The 24,977-nt window shown below is 36.3% G+C and overlaps 1 protein-coding gene across 1 annotated transcript in view; it reads left to right on the top strand.

Moving 5' to 3' along the window:
- Nucleotides 1-23,322, top strand: part of CHID1 (chitinase domain containing 1) — a 96,496-nt gene extending 73,174 nt beyond the window's left edge. Inside the window, exons 10-12 of the mRNA XM_083864184.1 lie at nt 18,594-18,674; nt 20,970-21,012; nt 23,051-23,322. Coding sequence (XP_083720310.1) covers nt 18,594-18,674; nt 20,970-21,012; nt 23,051-23,149 — 223 coding nt within the window. The 3' untranslated portion in view covers nt 23,150-23,322. The remainder of the gene's footprint in view (nt 1-18,593; nt 18,675-20,969; nt 21,013-23,050) is intronic.
- The last annotated feature ends 1,655 nt before the right edge of the window (nt 23,323-24,977 follow it).

Here is a 24,977-nt window from a genome sequence, read left to right as displayed (position 1 = left end):
CATTTTGCTGGATTTACGGGTGTAAGACTACTTTAACTTTGTTACTTACTGCTTTTAACATGGTTATATTCTTTTCTGATTCAAAGTTGTGAACGATACTCTCCTTCAATTACCAGAGTTCTTCCAGGGCTGTTATCTCCTGCATTAAACTGCTCTCTCTGGGCTTTGAAAACTTTTACAGTTGTAGATGTGATTGTTCACTTACTCCTGTACATTTAATTTTATGACATAAAGAAATTAGAAAACCTTTTTTTTGTTGTTTTTTTTATTAAAAACGCTAGTAGTATTCCTTTCAGTCATGGTATTCTCATTGTAGCAAGGAAACTGCCCAATATTTTGATTTAGATACTTCAAATGCAGCAACTTATCCTGTCACAGAATGAGTGTTTAACACAGTGTAACCACTAGACTACAGTGTGCCCTCCCAAGAAATTTCTTATTTCTCTTGAAATTAGATTTAAATTCAAGCATTGTCCTGTCTGACACATCAGTCTTAACAGACCAGATAGTTCCCTTTACAAGGTTGTCTTCTGCATATTGACCTGGTTCAGCAGGGGACCATGCCACAAATTACTTAATTCTCTTTGCTGACATGCCTCTCTGGGACAGCCAATACCAGAACGTCACTCATCAGCATTTTCTTTGATGTATTTAATTTTCTGTTAGTGAATTAAAGCTGAGTTTCACATTCAGTGCATGTTGAATATCTGGAGGGCACTTTGAGGTACTGTAAGAAGGGTCTTGCTGTCTGATTATGTTTTCTGTCATCTGAGGCTCTTGCTGAGGATCCAACTTCTTTCCCTGTGCTGTGCAAGTGCACTAAACCAGACCCCTTTACTGTTCAACTCCAGCTGTGAAAGGCTTGATCAGCAGCTGATTGCTTTTTCTTGAATGCTAATGTTAGAGATTCTCCAGTTAGGTAATTGTGGCCAAAGGAAAACTGAAAAGCTTTACAACCATCAGGTTCTTACCATAAAGCATTACCTTAGGTATTAAGCATTGCCCTTTCTTCATGGGATATTTAACCTATTCAAAAGCTGTTTGGACACAACCCTGAGTAATGTGCTGTAGAGTTTGAGCACAGATCAGATGTGCTCCAGTGGGGTTCCTTCCAACCTTAGCCATCCTGTGATTCCTAATGCTTTGGAAAAGAAAAAAGGAAGTAGCAGAGAACAAGCAGATAAATTGTTATGTCTTATTTCTGTTTTCTCCTCAATCTTCCATACTGACGTTCTGTTTCAGAAATTTAACTTGTAAACCACTGTAACGTTTCCCCTGAGCCTCCTTTTTCTGTGGGCTAAACACCCCAGGCTCCCTCAGCCACTCCTCATCAGACCTGTGCTCCAGATCCTTCCCCAGCTTCGTTGCTTAGCTGAGAGTGTTTTCTAGAGGTTGCTAGATTGTCATTTACATAATGCAAGGAGTTTTAAATTATTTGGCTTTTACAGAGGAACGTGGTGAAATCAGGCTTCCACCAAGCAAGGATTGTTGCCAAATCCTTCATGGCCCTTTCCTATGCTAAATAAAATTTCAGAACTTCTTTATGAACAGTACATACAAATTAGACCTGAGTCTCTTTATGTAAAGCTTTAAAATAATGGTGGAAGTAGTTCAAGTGGGCATGATATCCAGTGTGAAGTTTCAATGTGTCTAGTAAAAGCAAGTACAGCCTTGTTTTATGTTGGGGATATTCCATGTTGATAAATGAGTTGCTTGTGACTGTAAAAGACAAGTAATAGTAGCAAACCAGCAATAGAACATTTAACTCATAACTGTTCTATGAGTTAACCCCTAGGTCCTGCTCCCTCATTACTAAATCACTTAGATTTATTAAACTGATTGGAGCAAAACTTGCTCTTAACATCTACTTCAGCCTTGTAAAATCATCATGAACTTCAGCCAATTTCAGCACACAATCTGCGTATTAATGTTTCTTACAAGTAGGATAATGAAAAATATATTTTATTCTTCTCTCTCTAAAAACATAATCCATGATGTAAATTGAGTTGGTTTTGTTCACATCTGATATGCTGAGTGGTGATGTTGTTTTCTATTCCATTTTTAATATGTATACGTAAGTATATTTACTCTTTTAGTAGTGATAGTTTAATAACCAGGCTTATTGGTATTTTAATTATTTTTCAATCCTAATGTTTCTATGTTTGTCCTTAAATCTTACGTACCGTTTATATTTCATTAATCTATCCCGAATTCTGGAGATTGTTATAATTTTCAGTTTCCCAGTTCAATCCTTTCAATCCTTTCCTGATCTGTTTTTCTTCTGCCATACATAATCTCCCTCCATGATTTTCTTCTCTTCTTGATTGTGGGCTAGTAATCCCTCCTAGATTTCCACAAATGAAATTACCTTGGGTTTGCAATGTGCTATTCTTTATGTCTATTTTTAATAGCATACATTTTTTCATTACTTATTATGTGAAGAATTCAAGTAATTTCAGTCACACTAAGTGTTTCCTAATACATGCTTGGGTTACTAATGATTCCAATTCTCAAGCTCTTCCCTTCCAGAGGTTTTCCAAGACATACTTAGTGATAAAAATACAATCATTTTAAACATATGTTAAGTGTTGCATACATGCTTAGAACTTTTTAGAAAATTTTCTTTAAAACAAGAAAAACACTTCAAGAAAAATCCCTAAGGGATTTAGTAAAATTCTTATGAGGAGAGACTAAAATTTTACAGAATAGTTTAGAGTGTAGCTGGAGTGGTGAGACTCAAAGTTGATGTTTTAAAAATAGGCAGAAGAAGCAGGACTAATAAAGGAGTGTGCCATTGCAATGACATCTCTACTCTGCTGTTGTTTTCCAGAAGACTCGGAATAAGTACCACCACATAGTGACTCATATAAATACACATTTGATTTGCAGAAATAACTAGTTCTAAATTCAGCAAAAATTTTCCTAGAAATCAGATCTCACAAAGCTACTATGTGAAATTAATCTTTGATCCTTTCAGTAAAGCTTTTTTTCTGAATTAGAAAGTTTGTGTCTTTCTGAAATAAACAAAGCAAGCAAATGCATTCAGGATCTAATTATTTATTTCTTCCCGTGAAAAATGTGAAATAAGTATTTTTTTATTGTATGCCAGTGTGTTTTCTATGCATAATTTCTGAACTTTATAGAATCTGGAAGTATTGCCATGGAATGGTTTGGATTGGAACAGACATTAAAGATCATCTCATTCCAACCCTGCTGCCATGGATAGAGACCGCTTTCACTAGAGCAGGTCACTCAGAGCTCCATCCAGCCTGGCCTTGAACACTTCCAGGGATGGGGCATCCACAACTTCTCTAGACAACCTGTTCCAGTGCCTCACCACGCTGACAGTAAAGAATTTCTTCCTAATATCCTATCTAAACTGTTCTCTTTCAATTTAAAGCCATTACCGGTCACTACATACTTGTCAAAAGTCCCTCTACAGCTTTCTTGTAGGGCCCCTTTCAGTTCTGGAAGCTCTAATGTCTCCCTGGAGCTTTCTCTTCTCTGTGCTGAACAACTCCAACTCTCATCCTCTCCTCATTGGAGAGCTGTTCCAGCTGACCATGTTCATGGTTTCCTCTGGACTTATTCCAGCAGCTCCATATCCTTCTTACATTGGGTTTCTCAGACCTATTGAAATGAGCTTATGAGCTACTGATAGTGTCCCTGTTGTTCAGGAATTAATAGCAAATTTACTAGCGTGCCAAATGCAAGTATTTCAGATGTAATACTGTATCACCATTGTTATGTGTTTCATGTTTCCAAAGGTGAACACTTTTCTCACTTTCTTGCAACACAGATCAATCTGACTTTGCAGCTTTGTTTCTGAGATACCCTGAATCCTGACACAATTCAGCAACAGAATCAAGGTCTTACACATGCATATTTAGGATACTTATCTTCAGGGATACAAGTTATTATTCTGGTAATAATTCCTTATCATAATTCCAACTCAATTAGACTTGACACTTGCAATACAGTGTGGATGTTCATACTGGACTTGAAAAAATGCAATAAGGGGAAGAAAGATAAATGTACACTGCATATAGATGAGAAAAAATCCAACCAACCAAAAAAAAACTGCTCATGATTATTCTTTTACTGAGAAACAATGAAATATAGTTTGGTGTATTTAGTGTGGTGTATTTTCATTGGTTCTGAACCACATTTTTCAAGTCAATCTTCCTTATTACTTCCCATTTCTGTTACTTTAATTCACATTGCAGAGCAGTCTTGAAGTACACAAAATTAATTTCTTTTAGACAAGAGGTCCAAGACTCTGCTGTGGAAACAGAGACCAATAGAGACCAACAGACTTTATTATGGTCTAGCACATAAGGAAAGCCTCGTGAGGTATTTTATAGTATTTTCTCCATTAGTGAAAATTTCTGTTTTGTGCAGTGAGAAAATGGCTTCTTGATGACTGTCCAAGCAGGTTATCTTAAATAAGTCAAGACAGCAAGGTTCATAAGCCTCCAGAATGCTTTGGAATACATAAATTATAGAAGTTATTAGTATGTTGTGGATACAGTGATTGCATAGTTATTTTAAAATACATTTTCTGTGCAGTTGAAGTTAAGCAGGCAATCAGTCAAGTTTAAGAGGTGCTGAATTTATTCTGTGTTTGCTTGCATTAATGAAAATCACCATCTTTGCTATTTTTAGAAAAAGATGTAAAACTCCAGCTTCAATTTTTTCAATGCTGACCATGCAGGAAGATTATTCTGTACATAAGGGATGTAAATTCCTCACTATATGTGGAGGTGGAGTAGAGTAGCCACTAACAGCATCCTGCAGTCTAACAGAACTTATCTCCCAAAGGTGATTTTCATCCTTGACTAATGAATGTATTATGTCCTTTTAAAAGACTTCTTTGATACTTTCAATTTATTTTCCTTTATCTAAATATGATACGTGAATATGAATCCTGTGATTAATTCTCATGCATTTGTTCTGTCTGCTGGTCTTCCATATTAGTGCTGGGGTGGTAAAGATGATGAAAGTGCCCTAAACTTTACCCACCAAAATTGATACAGTATGTCTTAATAAGAACTTTTATATGAAAACATTGACAGATACTATATAAAAATATTTCATAGACTTTCAGATATGAATCTTTAGAGCTCCATGCAAATTTTAAAATAAAGTAAGAACTTTATATAGAGATTTAAAATCTTTTGAAAGGGAAGTAAAACACTGAACAATATTCTCTTATAGGTAAGAATTTTATGCTTTAAAGCATTTTGTTAATTTTATTTTAAATTCCCTATTATGCAGCTGAAAATCAAATTCAACAGCAAAAATGCTATTGCTGTTTGCAGAATGAAAGTTAACTAATCTTTGACTACTAAATAAACATTTTGAGTTTATTTCTATGTGTTCATGCTTCTTTAAATGTTACTAAAATAATGTTTAAGTAGTTTCTTAATTTATTATTTAACTAGATACTCTTTTGGAAATATTTGTGGATCCATATGCAAGTACATGTATACTAATGTGTGCAAACATTGACTGTCAGAGGGGAAGAGTTTTGGATTTGCCTGTTTGTTCAGGGAAGGAGAGATACCATTGATTTGATACTGACAAAATGGTAGGAGTGTGTGTGACTTTCTAAAGAACTTATGAATCTTGGTTTGATTCACAAGTTGGTTTAACTTGCTAAAGATATCATCAAGAAAGAAATTTTGGTGGTGAAGGTGAATATCAGACATCAGTCAAGAATTTTTTCCTACTGTTCTATTTGAGGTTGTAATTAGGGACAGATAATAGAGCTATAAAATCCTAATGATTTCTATCAGTTTTGATTATTAGAGCTGACTTTTTTTCAAGAAACTATTTAGACTCTGGGTAAACACATAATTACCTTGTGTTAGCTTTAAATTTGATTTTGAGTATCCAGTAACTCTCATGAAAAGGTAAGAAAACTTGTAGATGTTACTTGTAGTTTTTTATTAACAGCATATGTTGGCTGGAAGGAAACAGTGCCTCTGGTTCCATGAAGCCCATGTGTTTTCTTCCTGCACTCAAAATTACAGAACCAATTCTTTACAGAATGATGTTTTTGTATCTGTAAGAATTGAGCACCTTTCTGAATTCCCTTTGAATTACTCATCTTTTCATTGTTTTAAAAATAAGACTTGAATCTGAGTGTTGACCAAATTCATCTGGTGAACAGTATAATCTACATTATCTATAAGATTGAAAAAAGTGCTCCTTAAGTTACCCAATCCTGTCATGTAATATACTTAAGCCAACTTGGTATTTTCTTAGCCTTCCTTTCCCTCTGTGACCTTTTGGGGAAGACAATGAAGATTATCTAGAATCACATAAAGAAATTTAAAGAGTTGTTATAATTTTTGGATATTTGACTTGATTTTTTTTCCTAATGAATATTTTTTTAATAATGGTGTTGCAGTATTTCTGAAGAAATAGTTATACATCATGGCATCTTTAGTTGCCTGTATAGGGATAAGTCATGGTTTTATCATTAAAAAATGCCCATCATTATTGACTGGATTGGTATTGCTTCTGTCTAGTTTAATTTATAATGTTATCCCAGACTTCTGTCCTCAGAAGACCTTGTTTCCACATAGGTTTTTTATTTTAATCCATAGTCTTCCCACCTCTGTCATAATTGCTTAATATTTATCCATTATCCCATAGTGTGAAATGTGAAGGTTTTCTGAATTCTTTCAGCACTTTTCTATTCAGTATGTTCTTATTTTATTGTAGGTACAAATTAGAACAAAGATGATATGTTTGAAAGTGAAGGTGCAGAACAAAACTGTTCTGCCATAGAAGAAAAATATATAGTACCTGTCAGTCAAATTCATTTAAATGATGTTGTTATAGCAACTGGTTAGCCTCTTCCATACTTAAAATATCTTGTGTCAAATAATTAGTGCTGCTTAATTGTATTTTGTTGCAAAAAAGGCAAGTAATTAAAGAGGTTCTTGCAATGGCTGTGGGGCCAGAAAGGGTCAGAAACTACTTGTAATTGGAATATGTTTCGTGAATATAAATTAATAGATCTAGTAATCTATCTCTTCATTCCCCTGGAGCCAAAAAAAGTGTCCAGCATATTTGAATTGCTATTCCTTGCTTGGAAATATTAATGGATAAAAATATCCTCTTGTCCTCAATATTTTTTTTCCTTTGTTCTTGTCTGCTTAGGAAATCTATAACATGTGTGATGTATTTAGCCCTGTCCACATAGACAAATGGCCCAATAAAATGCATTTTGGACTTTTCAATCATTTCTCTATATTCTGGCTGTCAGTCACGTGTTGCAGCAGGTTCTTTTCCTCCAAGTTTGGTCTTCTGCATGAAAACTTTCTGAGCTTTTGATCAAAGGCATCAGCCTTCATAATCCACAAATACAGAATATTTGTGGGAGAGAAGAGATTTCTAACAACATAATATCTGGGATTTCAAATCAGCAAGTTCCCAAATCAGTCAACCAAACAAGTTCAAACAATCTCAATTATGGAATTAGAGCCTTGTTAAGACAAGAACCTGCACTTTTTTCACGGTGTGAGGAGGTAATTTTTATTTCTCTTCAGGACTTCTGGAATTGATCACCAAGCATTTTTGATGCTGAGTACAGAATCCATTATCTGTAAGTAATGGTTCTTAACTTAAAGAGAAAACTGTGCCATCCTGAGGGGGTGGGCGGATTGAAATTGAAGAGCATCTGAAGTGATGCAGTAGTTGTGCTGTAGACTACAAAGTGTGTAAAGCAGTACTGGCACTTACAGGAGTAGCTGCAATGCAGAGTGAGAGAGGAACACATTACAGTCCTCTACTTCATGTAGAAGTAAGTACAACTGAAATATCATGCAGGAAAAGCCTTTCCAATCCCAAATGTAGGTCAGCAAGTCTTCTGGTGCCTGCAGTTGGAACTGTTTTGTCTAACCCAAGCAATGTTCCCCATGTTACCCGTACTCTTGCGTTGTAGGGCATCACAATTCTACAGCTGACAGTCCCATCTGTTTCTCTTCATCTCCAAGCCTTGCTCTCATCCTCTTTTTATGTGTCTTCACCTAACAAGGTCACTCATTCCTCTTCTCTGTGCATATCACTGTAGCAGGAGCTCATGTTAATTAGGTATGTGGGGCATAGGGAGTTATTCCCAGGTGGCACCTCTGCCATATGGTTTTGAAATAGCTCTTTGCAATGAAAAGTAGAGCTTTACTTCTCCCCTCAGGCCTGCCTTAAGGTAGAGAAGTTGACTTGTTTGCGGGTATGAACCTTTCAGAATCTTGTCAGACATAATTCAACAGAAACAGCGTTTTTTCTTAATTAAAGCAATCAAATGCTTTTCCTGAGCCTTTGAAAGAAGCAATGCTCACTGATGAAATCAGGAGAAAAAAGGAAAATGAAAGCTTCATTCCCCAACAACAGTTTCTAAATTGTGCTTTTTAAAAAAAAGAAAAAAAGAGGTTTCTTCATTCCACGTTGCATCCATCTCTCAGCCACTATGCTTGTAGTAATTGATCCTTTGCAGTATATTTTGCTCTTTAATTTTGCTTTTGACTTTCTGGATATGTCTTTCTTACGTGCATATCATAATGTTTATATTTAACTTGCTTAGCTTTACAGTTAGTGTTTAAAAGACATTCTTCTTTTATTGATTACACAGCTGTACTGGTGATTGCTCTATGTGTTGGATGACTTGTGTAGGTACTGCAAAGTGATAGTGTTTTGAAAGCGTTATAGCAATTTAATATGTTTGCATATGGAACAACTTTGGAGACAGAAATGCCTGACTGTTTTACCTTTAGTATTGTACTAGGATAATTTGTCAACACTTACAGTCTGAATTTGCTTAAATAATTGCAAAAAGCAAACTTCTGTCATTCAAGCACAGCAAAACAATTTATTTTCTAACTTCCCCAGATGTTAACAAAATTTAGATGTACACAGATCCCATATATCCTGAGTATAATGCCCTTTTCATTCTTCCTTTAAACCAACAATTTCTTCAGCCAACCAAAGATCTTTTGTGAGGATTAATGCTGTAAGTGCTGTTTCATTAAAGATTTTAAAAAAATATATACATACCCATTGGAGGTAGATAGTATTGCATTTTGAAATTCCCAGTTAATTTCAAGGGGGCAAAAATGTGGTGGCCATCATTTTGTCCCTTGATTTGCAATCCAAGTGTTACTGTTTGATTTAAGTAACAGCTCTTTTGGAAATAATTGAAAATAAGTTCATGTGTATTTCTTCTTGCTTTAAAATTTAGTCTTAATCTTAGCAAATTTTATCAGAAGGCAGGTATGTGTGTTCAGCAGAAACTATATAGATAAGAATATACAAATTTTTTTTGGAGTTACGGCAAAGATAGGGGAGGTGTTCTGCTGTTTTTCATGATGAAAAGTGCCAGGCTTTTCTTTAAAACTGAACACTGTCACATGAATATGCAGTAGTTTAACTAAATATCAAGAGATTTAAAATTCATGTTCTCAAATATTTACTTAACTGCTCTGAAAAAGATAGTTTCTTAAAAGGGCAAAAACTTCCACTCCCATTGGTTAAAAGATAGTTTATGACTTCATAATCTATCTTCAATTCAAGTCATGCCAAAAAATGAGGAATTGTGTGATATCTAGATTATTTTAAGGCATGTTAAAAATGTATTAACCCTCTGAGATTTGCATTTTTTATGAGAGATTAATACTCATTTACATGAATTTGTCATCATTCTGTCTTTTTTGAAAAGTCTGAAAGTCTTACAAAAGTTCTGTTGTGTGCACAGTCAATTGAGAGGAGAAAGATCCCTCTGCCAAGTATGAAAAATTAACTCAAAAGTCAGCGGCAGTGTTCTTTGTTCTTCACTTAACTTGGTCCCAATAGATGGAAAAGAGTACATAGTTCATATCTTCATGGGACACTGGAGGTTTGGAGAATTTACTGCTCTGCCATAGATTTTCCTTTAGCATAGTTAACTTCTCTAGTTACAATCCTCTCTGCCAAGGATGGAATTTATCATTTCTTTCACATGAAACTATCTGCTGTATTGGGCTTGATAACTTAAATTTATTACTGTGCTTCTATAACTCCTACATGCCAGAAAACTATCCCTGAGCTATTCTTCTTTTATTTTATAGAAGGTGTTTGGTGTTCAGGTCCTCCTTTTGCCAATACCTTGGTGTTTCTTTAAGCAGCCGAACCATTCATCCATGATAATAGTAGAAATTGTGGGCCTGATGTGATTGTCAGCTAAGGAACCTGAACATTCTTCTGAGGCTACTTGGAGTAGATACTTTTATGTGTCTCATTCTCAGCATCTTGTGAAGCAAATGGAATCCAAATAGTGGTCAGCTTTTTCAGGGTATAGTCTCCTACTGTAGTTAGTTTATTTCACTGTCTGAAGTTCTGGTTCCTTGCAGACAGCTCTGCTTCTGTCTGACCTAAACTATTTCTCCTATTTTTGGAGAGACAACAGAAGCAGCATTTCATTCCTAAGGCAGTTGCTGACCTGGGTCAGTTTTACATCCCCACAGTCCTGCAGCCTGCAAATTTTGTGCTCTGCCTGACTTAAGTCACTTGGGAGCAGATCCTCCTCTTCAGTCATGTCCTTGTCCCATCTTTGGTGCCTTCTGCTGCTTGCACCCAATGCATGTTCCCTTCATTTCTCCTTTGCTACCAAGTGTGTCCTTTCCCCTGCATGGGGCTCAACCAGGACATCTTAGCAACCCTCTGGAAACAGGGCATGAGCACCTGGCTGGCACAGGCCTGAGGTGGAGGCTTGGAGGAAGAACTGCACTGCTCCTTTCCTGACTCAGGGTGAGGAAAAGATGTTCCTGCTGGCTTTTGTATTTCTTAAATCTGCTAGATGACATTGCTATTGACCTTGTGTTGTGTTGGGATGATTTAAATTCAGGAATGGTTGAAGAGAGATACAAGAAGCAATTGGAAGAGCTAGGAGTGGTATTTAATTGCATTAAGATCATCTGACCTTTTAAAAGAGGGTGGAAAAGAAATGTGACTTTTTTAATATGAAACCTTTTTTAATGAAAGAGTTATAGAAGAATTAAGAACATCGAAGTTAATATGATGAGTTTGCACTCAAAATTCATTTTCACACTAGAGCGGCTCAAACTTAATCTCCTATACACTGAATTAGGATCAACTAAATCTGACCAGGCTCCAAATCCAGTATAACAGTTTTCGTCGCTGATCTGTGTAGCACTGTGTGAATGGAGCTGATTTGTATACTTTGAGCAAGAAGAAAGTCTGTAAAGTTTTTATGATGTGAGTAAAAGAAACCCCAACAAACCAAATCTGACACAAAACAGAGGTAGCATAGTTTTATTTTTTGGTTATTTACAGCTGAAGCTGAGAAGCAGACATATTAGTGGATCTGAACTTTGTTCAGCCTCACATCCAAAGATAAATAGCCTCACTTTTCCAGATGCAGTGCTTATTATGTCAGTTCTTAGAAGAATGGAGCACAGTATTTTATTTGGAGTAATGAATCTGAAAATGCTTCAACCTCAATTGAGTGTTACTTAAACATTTCAGGAAATGGGCCCTTAAACTAGCAGTTTTATCTTCAGCGATTTTATTTTTAGGGTGAACCTGCTGGTTCTTGAAGCACGCCTGTAGGGATAAACAAACATTAGTTTTCATCATGGTGAGAAGTATTTTTAAGCAGAGACACTCTGTCTTGTCTCGGATTCTGTACTAAGGCAGATTATTGGGTGAACTGGAGCAGAATGTAAGTTTTTATGTATGGTCTAGGAAGCACTAATACTTTTACTGTTTCTTCATGATACCTTGCCTTATAGGAATCTATTAGGACCTGTCTTTCTTCTATGAAGGATGAGCATTTCAGCTTCTGTAATGTCAGTGCAGGGGTTTGACCCCGACTGAGGAAGGAATCGCATGTTGGCTTCTCAACAATACATATTTTCAGTTTTCTTTAGAAATAGTCATTCTGCTGAACAGCAATGTATTGCTGAAGGCAGACAAACAGATATGCAAACCTTCTGCCTCAATCTCATTATATCCTCGTTGTCTAAGAAATAGTTTTTGACTTAGAAATCAAGCTCTTGCTTTCTTTAAGGAGATTTTCATATGTTCTTCTCATATCCATCAGCTTGAGTTAAAATCTTAAATATATATGTAAATGTCCACACCTTTCTGCCTTGTGTGTGATTAATTCAATTCATAGATCAATCTCTAACCATAACTTTGGGGGTCCTATTTTTGGTAAAGACTCACCATTTTGGTTATATAGAGAAATACAGCATGCACTGCATTGCTTTCAACTGTACTTGACGTTCCCATGGATAATTTGCCAGTGTACCACTGTGTAAACTCTCAGGTGGGTCTCTCTATAAAACCTCTGTGAAGTTTAATGATAAAAACTATTCACATGTAAAGCTCTATACAATAGAAATATGTAATGTTTATGTTTTCTTCTGTAGCCACGGTAAAGCACCAGAAGGTTTTAATGCTCATTGTTTCCTGAGATGGGGATGCTTCTGAAAAGCCTGACATTGTCTACTGTATCTCCTGAGATCTGTAAATTAGGAATAATTTTCTGTCTCTCTGCAGTTGTGTCCAGTATTATTGTTTCCAAATTACTTTGGGAATGCTGAACAAGGTGCTTTTTTGAAGAGCCCAGAGTAATGGTAGAAATGTCATAGAGGTTCTGCTCATTTTCATTGGGCTGATGCATCATGGCAGGAGGTACAAGGTCAGTGGGTTTGTGTGAGGTTGGTGTGGAAGTGCTGAGAAGTGTCATCTGTCAAGTCAGTAATGAAGTATTGTGAAGAAATCAGTGAGAATGATTTTATAAAACTTACTGAAAGCAGTACACCCAGAAAAATTACTGTGTTGGAAAACTGTTACTATTAAAATAGGAGAAAAATTCTTCTTGCCTTTTAAAACTGACAGAGCTAGGTTCAAGCAGCAACGGAGAGATTACTAGAAAAAGATGATGCTTGCTTATAGATTTTTCATTTCTAGGCTGCTACTTGGATATTTTAACAGCTAACTGATTGATTTCTCTCTTCAAACTGTGTTTATAAGTTTTTTTACATTAAATAATCCAAAGACCTTAACAGAATTATTTTTTGAATAATATACCCTGTAGACAGGCTTATAGTGTGCTCCCCACTCCTCTCAGATGCATAAATCTTCAGAGTAAAAATTATTTCAGTGTTAGTGCATTCTTTTGATTCTCTAGAACATACATACTAGCTGTCTTTTTCCTGGATAACCTATTTGCTTTTGAAAGAATTTGTGAGATTTCTTTTAATAAAATCTGAATTCTTTAATGTGCAAGCAACTAGAGTGCTATGCAATGTTAGCACTTTTTCAAGCTGGGAGCCTATAAATTGTAAATATGGTGTTTTTGAGTGGAGAGAGGAGATGAGTAAAAAGGTGCTTAAGTGATCCTGATGGAACCAGTGTGGTGAAAGCTTAATTGTTCAGTCTGTTTTGGACCTTTTTTACTGCACAGTGTAATGCTGTATATATATATCTATACACACACACATAAATAATATTATGCTCTGCTAGTTAATGACTCTGCTAGGTTTTTCATAAATTTATGCATGCTTTCAAAACTGTTTTAAAGGCTAATATCTAAAGATTGTTAAACTGCAGGGCATTTCTGCCTTTTGCAAGCTGCAGTTTTAGGGACTGAGTGAGCAAGAACTCAAAAATCTGCATAAAATCTTTTTTGTTTTTTGATTTTTTTCCTTCTGTGTTTTTATTAATTACTATTGAAGGCAACTTTTATCAAAACTGTTAGATTTATGACTAAATCATTCAGTAGCTTATAGGGTATTCAAAATTTTTGCTTTTTTTTTTTAGAAATTATTTTCTGAGAAGCCAAGAAGGCCAAAAATTCTCACTTTTAAAACCTTTTTTAAAAAATGTCTCCAGATTGTATTGTTTCTTGACATTTTGTCTCACTTAAAAGGAAGTAATTTAAGAAAAACCTTAAATGGTAAGCGTCAAGGTAACTAAAATTAAACATTAAATAAAAAGGGGGTTGACTTACTGGTTATATATATAACCCCTCTGAAAAATCTTGTTTTGAGATGGATATCTGCCTATTCACAGAGTCTCCTGATGTACACAGAGCAGTGGGGAAACGGGATGGTACTTTTTCGGAAGATATGTACTGAGAATGTTCTTAGGAGTACTCCTGTGAAAATTGTTTTGGAGCTATTTCTATTTGTTTTGCATCAGAAATCGGAACTCTTGAGCTTTAGAATGCAGCCTTTTGTGTGACTTCTCTGACATTTATTAAGAGATACAGCTCCCTGTAAAGGGGGAGGATGGGCCCTATCCAGCTGAGTCTAAAACATGTGTTTCCATGCATAGGCACTTTTGATTGTTATGGAGATACAGTTCCTGGTAGGTTCACATTTTAATAACTAATCCTATTGTAACTGAAGAAAACTGAAAAGAAAATGTGTGGCATAGATTTTCAAGCTGAGTAGTATTTTTATTCTTTGAATTAATCTCTCAAATTCAGTACAGTGCAAGATAAACTCAATTTTCTGTAGCAAGAGAAAATGATCCTTCATTGTGATTAGAGACTTGTTGCTTCTAATCAGAGTTTTGTTCATGTGAGAACTGGGGAGAAAATATAAAGTGTTAGAAAAGACCATTAAAATGCACCATATGCTCAGCAGCAGTTTCCTTTTCACTAAAGTTTTTTGGTTGAAGAGTGATTCAGGACTAGTAAAGCAAAACACCTGAAGATTAAAAAGTTTAACTTCATAAATAAATTCTAGTCTAAGAATTAAATATGAAGCTATCTCTTTTCCTAGAATGTAAATTTTGTTGCAGAAGATATACTAGAGACTGGTTTCTTTATATTCTCAGTGAAAAAAGCATTATCCATGAAGATAAATACCTTCTTCAGAGGGACGAAAGATTGTGGGTTTTACCTTAACATATTCCAGGGCCATGCCATTTTTCATGTTTTGGAAGAAAAGTATCTTAGGAAGGGAACACCAGGCATAAATCCTGAGCACCTTTCATCTGGTTCCTTTATTTATTCATTGAATGAGCAGTAAAGTGCAATAGTGTGTAGGTGTAGCCACATCAGGATTGTTCATAGATACACAACTTTGGCAAGACTGACTTTACAGCCACTCCATAATATGTATGTTTTGGCTTCTCCTTTCCTTTGCAGAAGTAAAAGGAGTGTTTGTTTTAATCCAGAGTGTTTGTAACCAGGAGTATCTGTCACACAAATAATAGTTCTTGTCTGAATAGCAGGAAGTGCCCATTTTGACAAAGGCATGGCAATTTAAGGGAGCCAGAATGGTACTTGTCTGTGTTGGAACATGTATTTGCAAGGTGGACATGCAGGTGTCATCTGCCATTTGTTACTATCCCTGATGATCCATGCAGATCTAGCATTTCTCTATCTTGCATTGGTGCTTCAGTAGAGGCTGGCATCAATAATCCAGATATTTCTTCTGTGCTGACCTTGTTTCAGGCTAGCACCGCAGAAACAGTGTGACTTGCTCTGCAAATGGTCACAAACTTCCCAGGAAATATGTAGTGCAAGGCAGTGAAGCTGAGTTTTCGGTGTTTTTCATTCTCTTAACTGCTGAGGCAGCTTGGTAATAGAAGAAAGGGAGTAAGTTAGGAGCTGATGGATGAGGAATTAGTCTGGATAGCAGCATAAAAGCAGAGGTGAACTGGCACAGAGGCAGTGGAAAGAGGGATAAATTAGAAAGAGAGGATGAAAAAAAATAGCAATAAATATGAGTTGAAAGGTGTAGAGTGAGGTGAGGAGTTGGAAAAAAGGAAAGCAGGCTGTGGTGAGCTTCTTGCCCCTTTATTTTCCTCTTTGAGAACCTGAAAATTTATCTAGAATTCTGCTGTCCCAGACACATTGACATCCCTTGTCTTACTCAGTGTGATGGCAAGTTTTGCTTTTCTATTTATTTATTTATTTATTTATTTATTTAAACCAGTGCGTGTTAAATATTTGTTCAGTTAAGTACTGCCCCATTTAGGAGATAATATATTAAGAGTGTCTGGTAAGAATTAGTTTGAGTCAAGCAAGTGTGTTGTGATAGAGCTGCTGCAGTTTTACACAGAAACTTTTCCACTTTTTATGCACATGGTAGGATACTACAGAGATAATAGGATAATATGGCATATCTTGGAGTTCTTGCCTTCTTTCTTTTACTGAAAGAAAAGGAATCAAGAGGGGAATGGGTTATTCCCAAGTTAAGGCAATAGAAAGCCCGTGGGAAGCAGATGCGGTTTGCTGATGCACCTCTTCCCAACTCTTCACAGCAACTTTGTGTCTGGTTGAAAATTATAAAGCTTGATTTTCATAAGCATTGATGATGCAGTTGCAACTGAAGTAAATGAGAGCTTATTGTTTTGAGCATTGTGCTTGGAATTTTTGTTGTCTTTAACAGAGAAACATAAAAACCCAGTTCATATGTTTCAAGTAGGCTCCCTAAGATTAATGGATCGCAGTGACAATTTGGGGGCTAATGCTTCTTTTTTCCCCAAGTCAAACTTGTAGCTAGTCTCATCATTGTAGATGTGATTTCAAGATGAACTTGTTCATTTTTTGCTGTTACATGCTGTGGGGATAAATGCCTAGAGACAGTAGAAAGGGAAATAAATTTTCTGTGCGTGGTCAGGATGAGTGCTCATTAAATGTGGTCTATACCTTAACAGTTTTAAAAAATAATATAACTTTTATAGACTAGGGTATAATAATTGGTACCACTTGCATTTCTAATTTTAAACCTTGTTCATAAGTATTTTGGACACTCTTTAATTGTGTTGGGAATTTAGCAAGCAAAATTAAGATTTACCATCTAAAGACATACATTCAGGAACAAAGCTACGTGCCAGGATGTCTTGGCTGGCAATTCTTGTTTTCTGGTCTGGAACATCTTGGTACCATATTCTATATGAGTGTAGTCTTCTGTCATTACTTGTTGAGGCCTTTTAAATTTTAAATATAAAAAACCAGGTCTCTTTGTAAATGTTTCTAGTGGGGCAACTTAAAATTTTTTGTGCCTTAAAAAAGGATGGGCAGGTTCCAAGGTCCAACTTACCCAATTTGAAAAGGTCCATTGTTCCAGAGCAGGTGTGTTTGAGAGAGAGTTTAAGAGCTCTGCATGTTTCCATGTGCTCATGCATTCCCATGTTTGCTTATGTAGATAAATCTATGCCTGGTGTGGGTTCATTTGACATAAATACAAAAGAAAATCTTTTCTAAATCTGCTAGCAGTAGGAAACAATTTGCCAATATATGAATAAGCAAGCCACAGTGAAAGAGAGATGATCCTGGCAATGCTGACTGTTTTAATTGCATTTAGAATAATACCAAATGAGAGAACAAATCTTTTTCAAACTGAGCAATACAAAGTTTTTCTATTTTTCCATCCAAATCTTGTCATAAGCAGAAAAATTATTGCAAGAATGAGCCAATTGTTGAGAGATGGATAGATTTTTCAAGAGATGGCCAAAGATTCAGGTTAAAAAGGGCAGCAGAGGTAGTGGAATGAGACTTCTCATTTTTGTGTGAAACCTATGTGGCCTGTATCACTGACAGTAGCTTGCCATCTTCTGGTCCTCTGACATGTGGCAGCCAGCAGCTTTGTTTCTGTTTTGCAGTCAGAAATGCAGACACTGTCTCTGCAGTGAGAGGATACTGTAAACTATAAATTTACAGCATACCAGCTCTTCCAGCCCAGTTCCCCTTGCAGGGTTTTGGGTACAAGTAGTACTCTATCCTCACTTCCTGTCAGAGGAGATAGGTCATTCCATGTTCAAAATGTCCATGCAAGAAAATAATGCCAAGAAGCCAGTGATGGGGAAAATTCATATGCAGAATTACTTAGCAGTGAACTTTCCTTGACAATTTCAGTTTTAGAAGATTAGCTAAGCCCCTTTTCCAGAACTTTCCTGATGACGTAAACCTCATAGTGGAGGACACAGCTGTGTGCAGCCCAGGGATGACTTCAGTTCCTGTGCTTTGGCTTATGGGTTTCAGACTGTAGAAATATTAAAACAGTGCCTTCATGTGTCCTTGCAGATTTGTCAATCAATGAACATTAATTAATTCACAGAGTCACACAGAATCACAGAATGAAAAAGGGGCCACTGGAGGCCATCTGGTCCAAGTTCTCTGCACAACAGGGTTCTCCAGAGCACATTACTGAGGATTGTGCCCTGACACCTTTTGGATATCTCGAGGGAAAGAGACTCCACAGCCTCTCTGGGCAATCTGTTCTAGTACTTGGTCACCCACATAGTAAAGTGTTTCTTCATATTCAGGTGGAGGCTTCTGTGCATCAGTTTCTGCCCATTGCCTCTTCTCATATTGCTTGGCACCACCTCCTGACACCCTCCCTTCAGATACTTATATGCAACACTTTAGAAAAAAATAGCCTAAAAATGTGAACATGAAATTGTAAAGTGGTTTAGGAAATTAGTTGTCAACAAGAAGATATTTTTGATACTGTGTTCAACATCTAAACATGGTAAAACTGCTCTTTCAGAATTTTCTGCAATGTAATTTCATAACTGCTTCTAAGAAAAGTTAATTCCATATCTGTGTTTTTAATTTGTAGGTACATTGAAACCCTGAAGGAACACAAGCCGAAAATTGTCTGGGATGAGCAAATTGCTGAACACTACTTTGAATATAAAAAGTGAGTTACATTTATTAACTTACCATTCTGCAAACAATTTTGGGCATGAGCCAGTGACTATAGTATGGAACTGAATTCAGCAAATGGAAAATTCTGCTGATGGTGATCTGTGTGTCAACACTGAACAGGAGCATAAAAGAGTATTTTGGGCTAGAGAAGTAAATCAGAGAAGGATTAATGAAATTACATAAAGTAGAACAATCTTTAGAAGAGAAGTCTGATGAGCCATATCATTAGAAATTATCCATCAAAGTTATCTATTGAGTGTCAGTTAATCAGAGGCTCTGAGATGAGTACTGTGAGCTGTCGAGTGATTACCAATAACTCAGCCAAAAATAGTTCTGAGAAAAATCTATGGTACAAGAGCCTGGTTTCACAACTGCTAAGATTGTTTAAGCAACAAACTTCCACTAGATAGAATGGACTGTAGAGAAATATAATAGAAGTAAAACTAAGTAACTTCCAGATAAAGTTTTTGAAAGAACTGAGAGCATTAAGAGTAATAATGTTCTTTGTCCTGCCTTGTTCATCATGAAATGACAAGAGAATTCCTGATCTAGGAAGAATCCATTTAAAATAGATTTAAATAAAAAAACCCAGCAACATCTTATTAATCCTCTGATATTTTGCTTATTTTATGCAAATATACCCAAATATGCAAAATTATACCATCAAATTCTACTGCTTCTGCAAAACTGTGTCATGTGTATTACTCCATGCATTGTTAATGTGAAGGCACACAACTGAAAGCAAGAGTAAAACACATTTTAGAAGCTTTTAGTAAAAACAATCAAAACTTCTTTATTTTCAAAACAATCTTGTTCAAAATATTTTTAAATATTAGAAAAAAACCAAAACTAAACCTTCAAAATGCCTACCTTTGTATTTTTAGTTTAATTTTCAAGGTGTTTCTTAGCCTGTAATTTTCTCTGACTTTTATTTATGAGAAAAAAAAATCTGTTGTTCAGCAGTGTTTTGTTTTTTGTGTTTTTAAGAAAAGACTGGGATCTGTATCCCTTCATTTTCAATCATTTGGTATTTTCTTGCAAAATTACTTTGTACCAAGCAATTACAGTTTTTTGTGTTAACTAAAGAGGAATGAATCAGAAGCTCTGTTTTACTGATCTTTACTGTCCAATCCTGTTGGAGACACAATGAGCACTAGATGAAAACTTGCTCTCAAGAGTTACTCTGAGGACTCTGTTTGAATGGCATGCGTCTGGGATTCATGTCTGAATCACATTTCTTACATGGCAAAATAAACTTGTGGCTAAGGGATGGCTTGTCAGTAGTACTTCCTCTTTCTTTTTTGAAGTCAGCCTTTGGAGGTTCTTGTGTGGGGGCTTCCTGGAGGAATTTTTGATGCTTGAAACCACTCTGTCTGAAAATCATTCTAAACTTCACTTGTGCTGTGCTTGGCAGTCAGCTGTGTGGTTCAGCTGGCTGCAGTGGAGGGTTATTTAAAGAACTCTTTTTCAGTTACCACTTTGTTTTGCAAACGTTCAATTATCTTGGATGGGGATGGCAGCCAGGCCTGAAATATGTATGCTTCCCTGGTGAAGCCTCTCACCTGGAAATCTTGCATGTCTGCAGTGGCTGAGAGATGAAATCATGAATCTTTAAGCAAAGCACAGCTAATGATTTCATGTAGCAGGCAGAGACTGTCTCTTACAAATAGTTGCAGAAATCTGAGTGCTTGTCCCAGTGCATAGGCAAGTATTCATTTATGTAATTTGTGAGATTTTAGGAGCAATTCCTTCTTGGTCTGTCCATGCACTCTACTTTTTCTCCTGGCCTAAGTGGTAAAGTGGTGCTGTGAGACTCCTTGTAAGTCATCCTTCTCATTACTAGGGGTTTAAAATGCAGCCTTGGTATTTGTGCCCAGTGTAGCTTGCCCTGTCTGTATATTTATTTTATACTGCTGACACTTAATTTAGTCTGAAGGATAGTAATTCAGGGAACTGAAGAAAAAATTTCACAGTTTGCATCAGAAAACCAAATGTCTTCATCTTTTTCAGATGCATGTTTAGCAGGCACAACTGTCTGTGACAATCTGACAGTTTTGTCATCCAGTTGCAACAAAATATCTCAGTGTATGCTATGATATGGTATCAAACCATCTCTGTTGTGAGATCTCTTCTTGGATCCTCTGTTTTCACTGTCAGCCTTTTCACAGTATCACACAATCTCAGAATGATTAAGGTTGGAAGGGATCAACCTGATTTTCAATTCTAGCCTTAGTTTAAAATCCTGTTATCTATCAAAGCTATTGTGACTGGTTTTCTTGTTTTGCAGAAATAAGGGAGGAAAACATGCAGTCTTCTACCCGACACTGAAGGTAGGTGCCACTTTCTCAGGTCAGAGGGCTGTAAGAGGACAGAGATGTTTACTTGACCTTGTTTCATTGTTCATACATTTCAAAAAATGTTGAGCTGAGTCAAGCTTTTGTGAAAGAAGTTTGCTCTCATGTAAATGTTATGTAAATTGTTATTATTCAAAGCTTCAGCTGCCTGTGCAAGAAGGTTGTTTTTTTCTTTCATGCATAATGGGGTTTTGGGATCTCTGAAGATAAAGCATGTCTAGAGATAAGACACACCAGGACAAACAGGTGCTGTGAGAGGATCTGTTCAAGTGCACAGCTCATGTACTATCAGACATGTTGTTAGCAGATTCTCAGAGAAGATACCAAAGAAATTTTGCTTCTCATCATGGTGGCTGGAAGCTTGGAGAACTTTGGCCTTCCTTTGTAACATGGTCCTGATTCTCCCTGTCAGCCTGCATTACCCTGTTTTCCTCAGTTCTGTTTCTGTGGAGCATTCTTTAATGTTTTGAAACCTTCTATACAATAGTCTGCAGTAGAGCAAAATACAGGATGAAATGGTTAATTACAGTCTTAGTTTCTAGGAAGTTATTTTTAGATTTTCTCAAATTAAACTGAAGTCAGCGTGTTAAACTTCTGCTGGCTTTTAGTATTGGAAGGGAATTGCTTCTGTAGTGAAACTATGTCGTTTTTACAAAGACCAGAGACTTTTTTTTATGGTTAAACTAGTATGAAATGATATAAGGCCCTGTTTTCCTGGACAGGATTGCTGTCTTAAGCACCATGAGTTAAAGGATATTTTCCTTTATTAACTTAATGTAGGTGGAAGTACTATCACATATGGGATAGTAATTATGGTCTTGCCAGTGCTGCCTGTCTGAGAGCGTTAGGAAGTTTAATTGTGAATGTGTCAGAGAAAAGATAGCTTGTGCTGTTATGGTATGTTTTCTTCAGCCTTGTGGAGGGATTTCACCCTGCCATTGTCACTACTAACCAGGTTAAGAACACTCATTCCTGTACATTTCTTTCTTTATTTCTTCCCTAACAGATCACCACTCAACTGTGGTGATTGGTGAATGCATGGAAATGGGTTTTCTTTCCATTTTCAACATGCTTGTAATGGAATATTTTGAGATTTGTTTGCTGGTCTAGATGGTTGGGAAACTGATTGTTATTACCTCATGAAAAATGTGTATCTTTCCCTTAATGTTGTAATCACTGACAGGTTGCTCAAAATTAGTTTGTTCATGACTAAAAGCAGTCATGAATACCAGGCCCAGTGTATCTGTTAATGATGCTGTGATACTTTATTCTGTTTCCCATGGAAATTATTTTTAAACACATCCCTAGTGTGAGTAGTTTAAACATTGCAATGCTGCAGTTCAAAGTAAGAAAACCTGAGAGCAAAAGATTGAAAACTAATTCTTTTTTAAAAAGAGGGCAAAAAATTATCTTTTTAAAAAAGGGCAGAACATGAATTGTGGCATTGCTTCCCTTGTTAACCAATGGCTAAACTAACTCTTCTAAATCAATGTCTGGAGCTCAAATAAAGATACTTTTAATTATTATCTCCAAGAATCTCTTTAAAATAGATTTTTTGAAATGCAAATTTTGATTCTGTCCTGGGAAAAGGCAAGGGTAGGCAAGAGATCTTGATGGTATTTGACAAACCGTTCTGATCATCTTCAGTGATAAAGTTTTATTTTACCCCTGAGATATTTCTGGGAAGAGTTAGAATTTCTGTACATTGTGAAATGATAGCCTAAATTAGAATAGTTCTTTGCATAGTTCATAAATCTGATTTATTTCTGTGGCATTTTGTCAATTTAGCTGGTAATCTTTTATTAGGTCACTGAATTAACTGGTACGATTAAGTGTCGTTGACTGAATGATTGCTTGCTAACCAGAGAGTATTTGAAATACAGATGAGGTTTTTCAGTAGCTGGTTCAAGGGTAGATGTTTTTAAAAGGTCTGATAATGGCATGAAGAGATGGCAGCATGGAGTGTCTGATAGCTCTGACTGAGACATGATTGCTTTATGTGTCTTTCTGTTAGTCCATCCAGTTGCGCTTGGAGCTTGCAAAAGAATTGGGCACTGGAATATCCATCTGGGAACTGGGACAAGGCCTGGACTATTTTTATGACCTGCTTTAAAATGAAAGCTGATCTGAGAAAGACTTTATTTGCTTCACTGAGGCTCCACCTTCAATTAATCTGGATATCCTGGAGAGGTGATTTTGAAAACATTTTTTGTAATTTATATCGTATCTGTATTAAACTTGCATTTTTTTTCCCAATAAAGAATTTTTTTTGATTTGCCACACAGACATGATTGTTGGTATCTGGTAAAATTCAGAGTAAAAAACCACAGAAATTCTCTTAAAGCACCTGAATTCCGAGTCATTGAAAACAGACCAACAGCTGGATGGATTCAGAATTGAAAATATTTTCTGAAATGTTTTCTACAAGAAGTAAAATGGGAAAGTTGATGCCATCTGATCAGAATTTAAGATGGAGACCTCTCAAAGAGCTGCTGGTAATAACCAAAGTAAGAGAACAAATAAATCCATCATATTAAACCCAGCAAATTTAAAATCTGCTGGACTCTCTGCATCTTGCTGTCTTCTGGTAAGGTAAGTGAGCATAAAATGTCAGAAAATTAGAAGACTTTCCCTTGAGCTGGTAGAAAATCAAGCACTGACAAGCTAAGCTGTTGGTTCTATTTGTTTTACCATGTTAGTAAATTCCTTAAGTAGTTCAAAGTCCCAGTAATTTCAACTTATGACCTGTTTCTAATACAGTTCTGTTACAAGAGATGCTCTGTGATTTCTCTATTCTGCTTAGCCTGCTTGGTGTCTGAGTTACAGCATTTAGCCCTAGAGCGTGATGCATTAGTGGCCAGTTTGTGGGAACTGTAACATTCAGCAACAAAGGCTCTAATGGTAATCATGAATTCCATGGACATGGTAGATTCCATGTCCCCAGCAGACAGAGCCCCAGCAGCTCTGACAACCCCTTGACTTGAAGCAGGCACTGTGAATGTCATCAGCACCTTTGTGCATGAAGCTGTCACTCTTCGGCTGCACACATTGGTGCTTTTGTCTCCGTAATATGGATTTTTTAGGAACCCAACAGCTGTAAAAACCCATCAGTTTAAAAACAAAGTCAAGAAATTGTGTCCCCGCCTGGTTTATAGTATTTGTGTTTGTAGAAATCCACAGGCTTCAAGGCAATTTCTTCTAAGGAACTAAGAGGTGCTGGGAATTTGATGAAGGTGTCATTGGTCACCAGCAGAGACTCAGGCAAAGAGCTCTGTACTCCCACTGGTGTTCTTCTTGCCACTTACAGTTGTCACAAAGATGACTGCACTCCTCTGTTCACATCCACCCTTCCCAGTAATTAATCTCAGCGAGGAATTTATCTGCCCCTGCTGTTTTCAGCAGAATAAATCCCACTGTAATCCACCATTGATTAAAGAACTATTGATCTTCACCTTTCTGATTTAGTTCTGGCATCTCTCGAACTTCTCACATTGCAAGTCTCCAGCTGGGTTTACTAATCAGGTTTCTTTCTTCCATACCATTAGTAGTAAGATAATTTGCTACATGAATCCTTGTGTTCAATTAACTTGAACTTTCTAGTTCGTTCAGAAGCAATTTAAAGTCACTCTGGCAGTGGTATCTAGAATAGCACAGGAATTAAATTCTATTACACTGTTTTTTTCTGCTTTCAGTGGCACTATTGAACCAGAGTGTCTCAGAAAAAATACTCAGAACTTAAAGGGGTTATGTTCTGAAATGGCATCAATTTTTATATTAGCTACTAGGTAGCTTCCCAAATTGGATGTGGGGAAGAAAATGTTTAATTTTAGCTTGTTTCCTCTCTAAAAAAGATACATAATTTATCACAATTTTTATTTTGTTTATATTCTGTGATGATTTTTTGTGATGTTTTCATGATTCCTGTTTCTCTCTGAGTACAG

This window comes from Zosterops lateralis (assembly GCF_965231275.1).
Source record: "Zosterops lateralis genome assembly, chromosome: 6".
Taxonomy (NCBI): domain Eukaryota; kingdom Metazoa; phylum Chordata; class Aves; order Passeriformes; family Zosteropidae; genus Zosterops; species Zosterops lateralis.
The sequence above is the reverse complement of the archived record's forward strand: the minus strand, read 5'-3'. Positions and strand labels throughout refer to the sequence as shown.